Below are 12780 nucleotides of genomic sequence, written 5' to 3'. Positions count from 1 at the left end.
TTGAAATTTGTCACCACAGGCAACTGTGCCTTATCTAAATATAAGCTGCAGATACTTAGTAAATATAAAATATTACTAATAAAGATGCAAATTCAATCATCATCATCAATAAAATAAAACGCAGGCTGTAATTAAAAAAGCATGTTCCACTATTATTTACGACTAACTGAAAATTATCTTTCCAATATAATCTTTGTTGTTATACATGTGCACAGCTATTTGACATGAATCTGATATAGAATATTTGTACTAAATAGTTATATACAGACATATTTACTAAGAATTCCAAATTATAATATTCTTAACTGAAATTCTGAATACCATTATTATGGTAAAATTATGAAAACTTTGGTCAAATGTTTTAATTTTATATTAATACATAAGTCTTAAAAAACATTTGCATCACTCAAGTTTGCAGTATTTAATATAATATAAAAACAAAATTAATAACAATATAAAAAAGTACCATACATATTTGGGTACATTTCAATACTTTATCAAATAATGTAATGCTGGCATATAATATATTAGTGGAGGAGTTATTAGAGACAATGTTTTGTGCAAAAACCAACTACGTGCATAATGTGTGCTTGCATACGCAAGATTAAACAATGAAAAGTACCAATGAAAATATTATATGAAATGAAATTTTAGAACATTACTCTATGTTATTACTTCATCATTAAAGTTAAGATGTGTAATACAAATCATAGAAATAAATATTTGTAACGAAACAAGTAATTGCAACATAGACCTTTAATGTGTATTGTAATTTTTAAGCAAAGAGGAAGTTTGTAATTTTTTGTTTAAAATTCTTTTTATTACTTAAAATTGTGAACTACAGTTTTAAATTTTCAAGGAAGAATATAGAAAATGTGATCCTGATCACAGCTCTTAAATAAAATACATTTTGAAACTTTTCAACTTAAAAGGCTTGCAACTTTAATTTGGGATGTTCTTCATTGCTTATGGATTGTCCTATTATTATAGTTGTGCATGTGCAACTAAACCTAATGGAACATCACAATGATAGCAATTATTTCCATGTTAAAAATTATCAAATTTATGAAAAATAGCTGACCATGATAATGTATGTTATCTGCAAAGGCCTTGAAATTATTCAATACAATTTCTATACATAAATTAATACATAAAGTAATGGAATTTTCTGCAACATATTTTAAGATACATTTTATGTTAACTCTCCTCACTCTGTCACAGTATAAGTTCTGAGCACACTATGTAGTGTAGTGTGTGCTAATTAAGAGAGGGCGATTGACCTTCATCCCAAACCACGTCAATACTTGGCCATTTGGTTTGCAAGCATGTCAACATGGGATCAGTAGTTGCAGCTCGCATTGGACACTCAAGCAGTGCTGCACGACCAGTGCGGTAAACCACTCTACCCCCTGGATTACTGCGAGAGAGTCCATTGTAGTGGTGTAGTGTGAAAGTATCAGGTGCACCACGCTCACAACCGGGAAAGAATTCGTCCATGAATGCACTCAATAAAATGATTCCTAAATTCTCAGAATCTAATTTCCGTCTCATCAATTCCACATATTCTGGTTCACTAACCAAATCAGCAGCACATAGGACATCTTGCAAAGCTGCAGATGGAATAAAATTGTTTCCTTCTGGATCAAATGATCTAAAAATGCGTTCAGCAGATTCCCCAACTGTTTCGGGGGCTGCTAGTCTTCTTTCGAAAGAGAATAATACAGTCAAATGTGTCTCTGAAGCCAAAACCCAGACAGGATGCTTAGGATTCTTGTAAAAGGAACCTACAGTGCAATACTGCATATGCTCCATAATAGTGAGGAAACCAATGTCATTCTGTCTCTCAATTCCACGTAATCTCAATCCGCCCACCACTTGGTCATGGTCCCAGACATGCGCCACTGCCCTACCCGTAAGCATTAGATTGATTAGTCCTTGAGAACCATATCCATATGTCGAATGTATGAGAGGATCAGACAGCTCTGAAAGTTCTGCTTCAACAGTACTGACTCCTTTGCTTAGTATGACACTATATAACAACAGAAGTACACCATATTTGTCCTTCAAAATGCGAATATTCCTTGTGTAAAATGCTTCCACTTCTGATAATGTCTGAAAGGAGTGCACCTCCATTCTTCTATGAAAGTAATCAATGGCATCACAAGACTGTTCCTCAGCACTAACATTGAGACCTGTGCTCGTCTCAGCCTCTGTGTCGTTCTTGCGATAAACGGCAACATTGTACTTAGAAGCTAGACACTGACTTAATATCGTACACACAGCCCTAACAAGCAAGGAATTACACTTCTCCGACGTCAAATCTTGAAGGCTATGCCCAGGTGTCTCAGACAGAAGAATCTTGAGAAGGAATCCTTGAACAGGTGCGATGGCAGCGCACGGCCCACCTTCTTGCTGAATAAGCGCACTTGGCTCATCGGAGCTAAACTGGAAACCTTGCGCCCAGCGCCGGAACACGTCCTCCTTTACGTGGTCTCCCCACAATAGTCGTCTAGTACTGGACAGCTCACGCTCCAATGTCGCCGTACCAGCGCTCATGTTATCTTTATTTTCTAACGCTATACTGGAGCTACTAGTTTCGTTCTCGTTCGAACCGTTCAGCATTTGTTCATAGTCTACGCCACCTAAAAATTACACACTATTGATTACTAAATATAGATAAAAGCCGCCATATCGGCTGACGGCAAACATTAAAGGAAATTAATTCAAGCCATTCTGCTAATACAAAAAGAATATAACCACGTAGTTATTAGTTAATACTCACTAGAAATGCGAAGGTCATAGTAACTCTCAACATTTGATAATTATTTATTTATTTTGAAAAGTATTTTCTCCATCTGAATCACCGTTAATGGCATTATAAATCATCCACAAATCTTTATTTAAAAACTTTTCATATAGAAAAAGAAAAGAAAAGCTTACGACATAAAGGCTGCCATTTTTTAAGAAAAATAGCAACATTTATTTTCATGTCATCGCGTTCCTTTTCACATAACTTTATATTTTATTGAAAACTCATTTTATATTTAAAGTTTTACTGACAATTGTATGAAAGACTATTATTTATTAACGTGCTTTTAAAATATGGGAAATAATCACGATTTTTATTTTAGTTTAGTTATAATAAATTAATATGTCGTTTTATAGACTGACCAAATGTATTTACGTAAAAAAACTAATAATACCTAAAATATAATTTTAATCTATATTTATTGAAAAAATAACAAATTACTATTATTACATGATTTTATTCAATCAATATTCAATAGAAAATAAAGTCTATTCAAATATAGCTACTAAAAGCCGTATTGTTATATTAATAATTATAAGGGAGTTTCTTTAAATCAAACATGGCAATAATAGCAGAGCACAAATAACACAGATTATAAAAATGTTTAACAAAATTGCCAGTTTAAATCAAGCAACCATGGACGTTGGACGGTGATGTCCATTTTTGATTTTATTTTCGTGACATATCTTTATTTTTTACATGCTTTTAGTTAATTTGATTACTATTTTTATTTTTAAATATAGTGAAACATGAGTTATTAGCTGTTTTCTTATTGATTTATTGTTAATGATTTAGTTTTGTTTGTGTTCTGTTGATTATTTCAACATAATGAAGGTGGATAGGAGCGCTTGGAGGCGTCGCGCTGCGCTAAATTTTACAGGTTGGTGTTTTTATTGTTATACCACTTATTTTTGAAAGTCAAAATTAATAGCCGTGAATTTATTTTAATATGAAAAAAAAAACCAAAACTTTATTCGTGACCGGAGCGATATGGACGCAACAATTAGACCAATCGTGAAAGGAATACATTCAAATGAGTCGAGAGAAATTTGTTTTAAACAGCATTTTAAATGTTATGGGATTAAAATAACTAATTTATGGTCTACTGGAAAGTAAATATGCATTAAATAGAATATCGAACATTGTACTATAGAAAAATATACAACAATAAATTTGAAACAATAAAATATAATAACTATTTAAATATTTTTATTGATAACAATACGACATTAAAAATGTAAATAAATTTTATTACAAATACCAATATCATAAGTAAAAAGTATTAAATATAATATACCTTAACTTATAATCTTTTTCTAAATTTAATTTGATTTACTAGAAGGATTACATATTATATGTTAAATAACTAATATATTTTGTAATTTTTACCTCCTATTTTTGTTTTAAATTATTATGAACTGGCCATGATGACTCATGTTATCACAAAACAAGTAATCGTATAAAACCTTATAGAAGTAGGTGATACCGAACTTCATTAAAATATAGCCTGTAAATATAATTAAATCATTACTATGTAATTAATTAAACTTTATGCTATGCAGTAATATTTTATAATTGAAAGCTTTCCTGTAGTATATAATGGTAGTCCTTGATACTAGTAATTGTACAAACATACTAGATTGGTGATAGTTATAATTGACACACTTCATCAAAAATGTTAAGCATTATCATGAAATTAATTAGTTTGCTAATAATTCAGCAATCAATGTCCCGTCAATAGTTTTACGTGGAGGACATTTGTTTTACCAAAATACTGATAACTAATCTTAATGTAGGCGGAAAGTAAGATTCATATCGGTAAGTAAATTCTTTATATCTATAATATTGTGACTTAAGTCTAAGTGTACCAGTTTTTAGTCTTTTTCAGTGTTTGTATGTGATAAGACCACACAAGCTCTAAAGACGGTGATAAATTTTTTTTGTAGAGCATAAAAATTGTAAAATAAAACAAATGTCAACACCATTTGTGTAATGATTTTATTTCATATAAATCCTCTTTAAATTACAATTTATATTAGACACATACAGGTCGGCTCATTTTTAATTAAATTATAAGTGTATTACCAGGAACAGTATTTAATAAAGAAACAGATATTTGAAAACCCTATTGTGTAAGCACTTAAGCTACAAACTCGTAAGATTATACTTAGATTAAGTAAAGAATTGGAGGTAAAGGTAGTGCATTTGCTTAATTTACCTCCTCCGTAAGCTATATCCAGTATAATATGCTACATTTATATAAATACTAAGTAAAGTAAAGGAAAGTTATTATATTATGGGTTAAAGGAAAGTTATTCTACTTTGATATTAAATAACATATAGAAAGGGGTTTCATTTAAATTGTATTAAAAATAATCATATTGAGCTGCCTGGGGACGAAACGTAAAGTATATCCGCGTTTCGCGAAGTGACACGATTGAGTTCGGAGGTCTGAGACGAAAGCGCGATGTCGCCGCATTGTCTACCTGTTGAACAGTTACTCGGCATTAACACCGCTTGTTGCTCGACTTTGGAAAGCATTTGTGTTCGTCCACTAAAATAATTTAATAGCTATTTAGTGATTGTTCAAATACACACAACTCCGTCCAGTTATATCTTATACTCGACACCATCGCTCTAAGCATACTATAATACCTAAATAAACATATTATAATAATTTTTCTTAGAATATATAATAGTCTTAGTAATTAATTATGATGAATCAAATACGCTAAAATGTAGACTTTATCGTTATTATTACTAAATCGTGAATCGTAAATCCGTCTTTTTCTTTTAAAATCTGTGTATTGAATTGTTCATAAGCATAATTACAAAAGCAATTTATGAAAATTAGAGTAAATTGAATCGCCCTAGAAATGCGTCATGAGTAATACGAGAGGGTGGATATTCATCGTAATATGCGTTGCACTCGACCAACAGGCAGTCGGAAACAAACAAATATGGTCATATTTGTTTTTATTTAATCGAATTTAAGGCTGACAATAGTCTGAAAGTAGACATGCAGGGGCAGGTGGACAGGTGGCGTGTAGGGGCCGGTGCGCGCTCGGTGACGTGTGACGCTCCGGCCTTCGTCGTACGTTTATATTTTACCTCTACCTAACATTTATAAGTTTTCCTAGTTTTATTTAGATGACCTTTGACCGTCACCACCTTAATCTCGTTCTGATTGTAAACGTAGCACTAGGTATTACATTTATTTTGAATATTTCCAGCTACGATGAACGTTCTCGATGTCGTCCGAAGCCGATATCCAAAATCGTTATCGGCTCGGTAATGACACACCTCGTTACAGGACAATGGCCGGTTGCTTCACAGCGGCCGATGTGCTATACGTATTCTACGAATAGGAACTAAACTGTATTTCTACCCAATTTCGCAGAAATTCTTAATTATTATCGTATATCAGGTAGGTACAAATTTTAGAAACTCCGAGAAAATATATTTAAAGAGGTAAACTTAAAAAAGAGAGTAAGAGGTATATTTAAAAAGGTAGGTAACCTTGTAACTTTTGATTGGTTTTACGGTGAAATTCGTTTCTAGTCGTCTTGTATCTAGAACATATATATATATATAGAACATATATATATATATATGATCGCAATTGAGTACTGAGTTTCACTCGTTTTTGTTGTCGGAAATCCCAGGACGCCGTCGAGTTATATATCTACGCAAGTCTGAGATGCAATACGTCAATGTGATCACTACAAACTCAATTTCAGATGTCACCATAACTAATTTTATTTACAATGTTGACTAAAAAAAAAACCATAAATCTGTCCAAACATAACCAAGAAAACTCCAAAATGAAGTAACTGAATATGTCGTTGACCGCATATTTGCATTAATTATTATTTAATTAGTTATTCGGCCGAAAATATGTTTATATTTGAATATATTTTAGACAAAATTAGGTTACAACTATTATAATATTGTATTAAATATAATGTTTAGTGTTTTAGTTGACAAAATTTCAAATCCAATAGTAGTTAATCATTGTTCCTCGTGTACTGCATTCGTTGGTGAAGTTCCCATTGACCCCATTGGGCATTTATTTTGTAGTGGACAAAGAAATACAATTATATTAGATTGATATATGTTAATAAATTTATGGTAAAATATAGTAAAATTTGTTGATTTCGTCAGGACCAATATCGGTGGCTAAGCCCAAGGAAGATTAGTCAATAACGCAGGACATGTTATTATGCACAAGTGTGTGCGCCTGTGTACTCTCTATTCCCTCGCACCTAATCCTATGAGACGGCAAATCTGATACGAAAAAAGTTAGAAGAAATAAGTACGTGGCAATGAGTGCCGAGTAACTAACATGTACAGTACATGTACAGCTCTATTCGGCATTATATATAAGATTGTATATAGTACTAGTAAAGCACGACTCGATCTCAGACTTATACCAACTTCCATGTCTATATATAAGATAGGCTGTTAACGTTAATGCATGATTATGTCATTCATACATACTATGTTATTTATCCCCACAACCATCATTAAGTGTGAATAATTGGATGTTAGAACGTCTCGTTATCGTAATGCGTTACGACGTATAAAGTCGTAAATAGCAATAAATGAAATTTTGTAAACAGTAACATGAAAACCATATTAACTAAGTGTTTTCTATACAAGGATTGATTTTTGTACTAAACTGGTTTAGTTGTTCCCGAAGTATATAGTCTAGTTTTAGACACATCAATAGCGCAATGGTTTACGGGTCGCCTATCGATGTAGAAAGTCGCAGGATCGATCCTGACCCCTTGGGCTATTGTCGTCCCCATTCCTAACACAGGTGATAAGCTTAACAGGAGTAAATAGGAATATTAGTAATTCTTTAATTAATTTATGGCGTTGCTACTATTATTTTTAAAGTCTATCAAAATACAATAAGTTTCGTTTATTTATAAATTTAAACTTTTTACTTGAAGTACCGAAATGACAATAATATTCCTTAAAGTGCACTCAAACTTCTCTTCAAAGTATAATAAATCTGACCTTTTATGCCATAATGTATAGAAAACTAGCTCATTTCACAAAGTGCTGCACATTCGTCATTGGTATATTTAATGTGAATTTTTGTTTTTTTTCTGCAGCATTTTTTGCACTAATACGAATAAGAGCTCGCTAGCGCAATGCGTAGGTCGTCACTTAAAACACTTCAAGAGTTTAGTTTTTTGGTAGGATTTGTTGTGTTTTATGTATCGGAAAGCGGTTCATTTTATCATTGGGAATTCATTCGTAAATAAAATTTTGGCTTGAGCAGAAGTGTTTGAAGTATAAAAGTCTTATCCTTTTAAATTAATTTTATATCTAATAAAAATAAACAATCCCAAAAATCTTTTATAAATTAACTAAAGAAGATTTTGCTATCAATTAATACGGTGGCCTTTTTTGTCCCTGGTATTAAGCAACTTTAAACTTTTTACGTAAAAATATAAATACTCTAAAAATGTTATAGATAATGTGATCCGAATTTCTTAGTATTCTTTAAGTTTGTAGAAATTGTCTATTCGAAGTAAAAAATATAGAAGTACGAATATGTGAGTTAAAGTGGTTTATAGTATGTACGTCATGTTATTTGCGTTTTCAGAAAGACCTTAAAAGATCGTAACAATAGAATTCTAATTTATAAGTTTATAGTATTTTATAAACTTTTTATTATGGAATCCTCCCTCAGTAAAAAGTTTATTGTATAAACCTCCTCTTGCTGTTGGATTTGGAAGGTTTATCTACATCAAAATAGGTTTTATGTAAATATTGAAAAGGTATAACTTTCTGGTTAGGCTTTAAGAATTAGGCTTGAATATTTGTTATCAATAAATAATCAATGAATTTAAAGTGAAACTTGCACTTCGGTGACAGATTGAGAAACTAGTATTTATAACTAAAGTGAAATAATTCGTGTCATCTATTACGAATTGATTTCATTGTTCGATTATACTTTGTCTTATAAATACGTCTAAGCATGTAGCGGTTGATTTATTATTGAAAACAGTAACAGAACTACAATATATCTTACGTAACTTTGACTCAGCAATTGTCTCGTGTAATATGATTTCATTGAGCCGTGAGAAAGCGTAGCTGTAAGTCAGTCACGGGCGAATATTAAAAAAAACGATGGGATTGAATGATATCATTATAAGAAAGACTTGGGTCGAAGAAAAAATGAAGGAAGCGGGGTTATATCTGTGTAAGCTATGGTATGGTCGAAGATACTTTGTTGTAGTTTCAGTTAGTTGAAAGTTCGATGAGCTTTGATCTCTCACGTGTGATTATTCTCTACATACATTTCATACAATAATTAGGGTAATTGGAATTAATATTTTTGACAAACCAATCTCTCGTACTTTCCTTTCTGACTGTGAAAGTTAGGTTGTGTATGTATTTGGTAATTATGAAACCTGGGTGTGCCATCCATTCAACACATAGCATCCATGCAAACCAATATTTAGTATTTTTGGGTTCCGGTTTGTATGGTTGGTGAGCCAGTGAATAAAGATGTCTTAAAAAAGTTATTACTGTTGTCATTAGTTAATTATTTCACTTGAATAACCATAATGTAGAACTTTAGTAAAAAAGTGTGTTGTCTTTGTTATTTGTATATTCATGACTAATGTATCCGATTATCACAGAAGTTTATTAGTTTAATATTATAATTGATATTTGGTCTCCATTATCAAAAGTACTTGATAAATCACTAAAAAGTTAGGATTAGATTAATGTAATTAACTAAATCATTTAAAAATGTCTACTACAATACTTGGAAATACAAATTTCAAGCCAACTCCAACTTTATTAGACAGTTATTTAAGCACTATAATTTTAATTTAAATAATTCAGCAACTTAAATAATATACTTACACGCGAGTTTGTATTGTTTTATACGGTTATCAGCGTATTATTAGATGAATATATATTTATTAATATTTTCTCCTTCGCAGTGCATCATCACCGAGATGGTATCGCAACAGATCTGTGGGTTAATTATCAAGTTTCTACCGCGTTGCGGTATATTCACACGGTATTAAATTTAAAATAATTCCTGCACACGATGACTGTACACATTTTGTACAGTTAGTATTCAAGTGCTCAGCGACTTGCAATGCTCGTAAATTGATCAATGAAATTCGTTCTGTATTCGATGTTATAAAAGTTGCCGTGTTAATATGTTACCTACTGTATAAAGCGTATTGTTTCAAAAAACTAGAAGCCAAATCAAACATCAATAATTAATAATAAACAAGACACGACGTATTGCTTAGTGGTTGACAAAATTCTACCACCGGTTGCAAAATAAATACGACGATCTGAGAAAAGTCGCGGAATTGTTTTTATACCAATTATAATAAGTATGTCTTACAATACGATTAATAAAATAATCTTTATTATTTGAAATGGCATGGGGCGATGGGGCTTGCAAGTTATGCCCGCATCGCTCAGCGGAGAGTAGCGTCGGTCACCCGGCTAAAGTCTAGATTGTAAATTGAAACTCGGTAACAGGTAATCGCAGTAGGTATACAACGACGATAGCGGCACCGTTTTTGACCGTTACACGAGTATTTATGATGAATTGTAACGCTCGTCTTCGCGTATTCACTAAACCCCTCAGAAAAATTAAAACCTCAAATTATTCAACTTGATTTCATAAATACTTTAATTTTAAACACGTTTCAATATATCTATAGGTATTATTGCTCGTTAACTAAATAAATTCGTGTATTATACTACTAGTAACGCATCCGCCGATGCAACGAGTCTCATTTTATAATTAGCTTCATTAATAAATTATGATAGGCATTAGACGTCCTATCACATTTTCTATTGAGTTTAAAATTCTATTAACTTGCAAATTATAATTATATTGAACTTGGTACCTGCCGGCGGACGCAACTGTTTTTATCGTCTCACACTCACACGGACTCACTTTTTTTAAATATTCGCTTGAAATTTTAATTTTACGAATAGTTTAAGAGAAATATAAATAAACGCATTAAAAACAACTGAGGCGCTTGTCTCGATAGTTATCGCTAGCAAACCAGTTTTTGAGTGATTTGACAGATGGTTTGTCAAAGGTTATGCTCTCTGCGATCAGGAGGAGATTAAAAAAAATTATATTAACAGAATCTGTGAAAACTATCGGAAAGTATTTAATTTCGTGTAATACAATTTTTATGTTTAAATTGTTTTATTTAAAAGATATTTTATTTAAAATTTATAAAAGAATTGATTCGTATCTGGATCTTATACTGCGAGGATTAATCTTTCGACAGCGTGCGAGATGCACCGCTTTCTGGTCATGAGCAGCCTTAATCTTATTCTTTAAAAAATATACTTTCGCTAAATCCTATGTTAACCTAATCATATAATAGACGCAGTCTCATCAAGCGATAGCTGTTCATTACTGAAACGTCAAACCTAATACCCCATGTCTTTTCTTCTATATATATATACATATATATATGTATATAACAGTTAATTTTTTATACTTTTTTCTGTAAGTATATGTATTCCAGTAGAAAATTATATACAAGTACGTAATCGTTTTCCTGGTGCAAGCGCGGTCTCCAAGACAGCTCTCGGCGAGCTCTTCTGACGCTTTCCGTCAAATTGTCTGATCCGTCGCGCTTGCCGCTTGCAGTTGGATAATTTATTTTCTAAAACCGTAAAGGCCGTTCTGTCGATTTATTGTTGCCATTCTACTCTGACCAGAAATTTACCGCTAACTGCACCGAAAATGACCAGAATGAATTTTACCATTTCATAGTAAATCGTATCTCGTGGCATTGAAGTAATATAAAGGTTAAGTTAGGTGAGGTATTGACTACTTTCTAATGAACGTTTCGTTCAAACATTCCAACGATTATAACTCCATAAAACGAATGACGTCAACCATTTTTGTGTTACTAATTTCTTGGAGGAATACCGTAGAAATAGTATGAATGAGCGGTGAACCCCTGAGTCAACCGTGGCTCGGATATTCTGGTAGTGCAGGTTTTGGGAGGCAAGGCAACCGCGTATGAGTCAACTCCGACGAGGGCGCCTGCGTGACGTCACCACGCCCGCTATGCGAAACCGCTTCGTGTGAACTGTGTACATAAACACTAGATACTTTATAAACATTTTAATGGAGGCTTATTTTATGGACTACGTAAATAACGGTGAAAAATCATGCTGTATCATTTATTTTAAGTATAAACTAAAAAGTGATACTACCGTGTTTTGTAATAATGTAAACTAAATCATTTTAAATTATTTAATTATATTTTAAAAATATAAATAAATATAAACAAAAAAAGGCATATGATAAATCTCTTCTTCGCAGCTTAATCTCGACCAATCCGTTCTTTATATATTATGTCATTTCATTTAAAGAGAGTGCTAAAGAAATTTATCGTAATTGTTCGCTTTAGGAAACAAGGCCTTTGTTAATTAACTATTTCCTGCTTTTATTGCTTTTAGGAATTCGTGTGATATAACAATGAAACACTTTCGTGAAACGGTGTTCGACAGGTATTTGTCACTCGAGCGAGAGACGAGTACAACCTTAACACTTGTCTTCTACATTAGCATGTCTTAAACTTTGCGAAATAAAAAATATGTTACTAATATGCATTTACGTAATAAGGTTTTTAAGCTATATTAGGAAATAGGCAAAAAAATTACGATATCAAAGCTTTCAAATTGATTTAATAAACGTATTTTTTCTATTAATGCAATTATGAATTTCATTAGATTTAGTTTTTTGTTGATAGACAAATTGTTGGCCATCTTAAATCCGTTGTTGGAAAGTATTATTTATTAAGGACTAGCTTATACCGACAAATCAAGTACTCAAGTCAAGTATCTCACAAGAACGCCTTGAAAATTCCGTCAATCTGATTCAGTTGTCGATATATTTTGAATTTAAATATGTACATTGAACAAAGATAATTAAGTAAAGG

The 12780-nt window shown here is 32.0% G+C and overlaps 2 protein-coding genes across 2 annotated transcripts in view; one reads left to right on the top strand and one right to left on the bottom strand.

Annotated features, from left to right (window-relative positions):
* Positions 1-128: 128 nt before the first annotated feature.
* LOC125073995 (ubiquitin carboxyl-terminal hydrolase MINDY-3 homolog) lies at positions 129-2964 on the bottom strand. The gene is made up of 2 exons (XM_047685151.1): positions 2783-2964; positions 129-2642 (listed from the first exon to the last, which is right to left on the bottom strand). Exon 2 carries the CDS (start codon positions 2620-2622, stop codon positions 1258-1260), a length of 1365 nt encoding a protein of 454 aa, XP_047541107.1. The 5' UTR covers positions 2623-2642; positions 2783-2964; the 3' UTR covers positions 129-1257.
* A 469-nt stretch (positions 2965-3433) lies between these two features.
* LOC125069694 (protein crumbs) overlaps positions 3434-12780 on the top strand; it is a 40267-nt gene continuing 30920 nt past the window's right edge. Inside the window, exon 1 of the mRNA XM_047679239.1 lies at positions 3434-3689. Coding sequence (XP_047535195.1) covers positions 3638-3689 — 52 coding nt within the window. The 5' untranslated portion in view covers positions 3434-3637. The remainder of the gene's footprint in view (positions 3690-12780) is intronic.

The sequence above is a fragment of the Vanessa atalanta genome, chromosome 2 (assembly GCF_905147765.1).
Source record: "Vanessa atalanta chromosome 2, ilVanAtal1.2, whole genome shotgun sequence".
NCBI classification, from domain to species: domain Eukaryota; kingdom Metazoa; phylum Arthropoda; class Insecta; order Lepidoptera; family Nymphalidae; genus Vanessa; species Vanessa atalanta.
The sequence above is the reverse complement of the archived record's forward strand: the minus strand, read 5'-3'. Positions and strand labels throughout refer to the sequence as shown.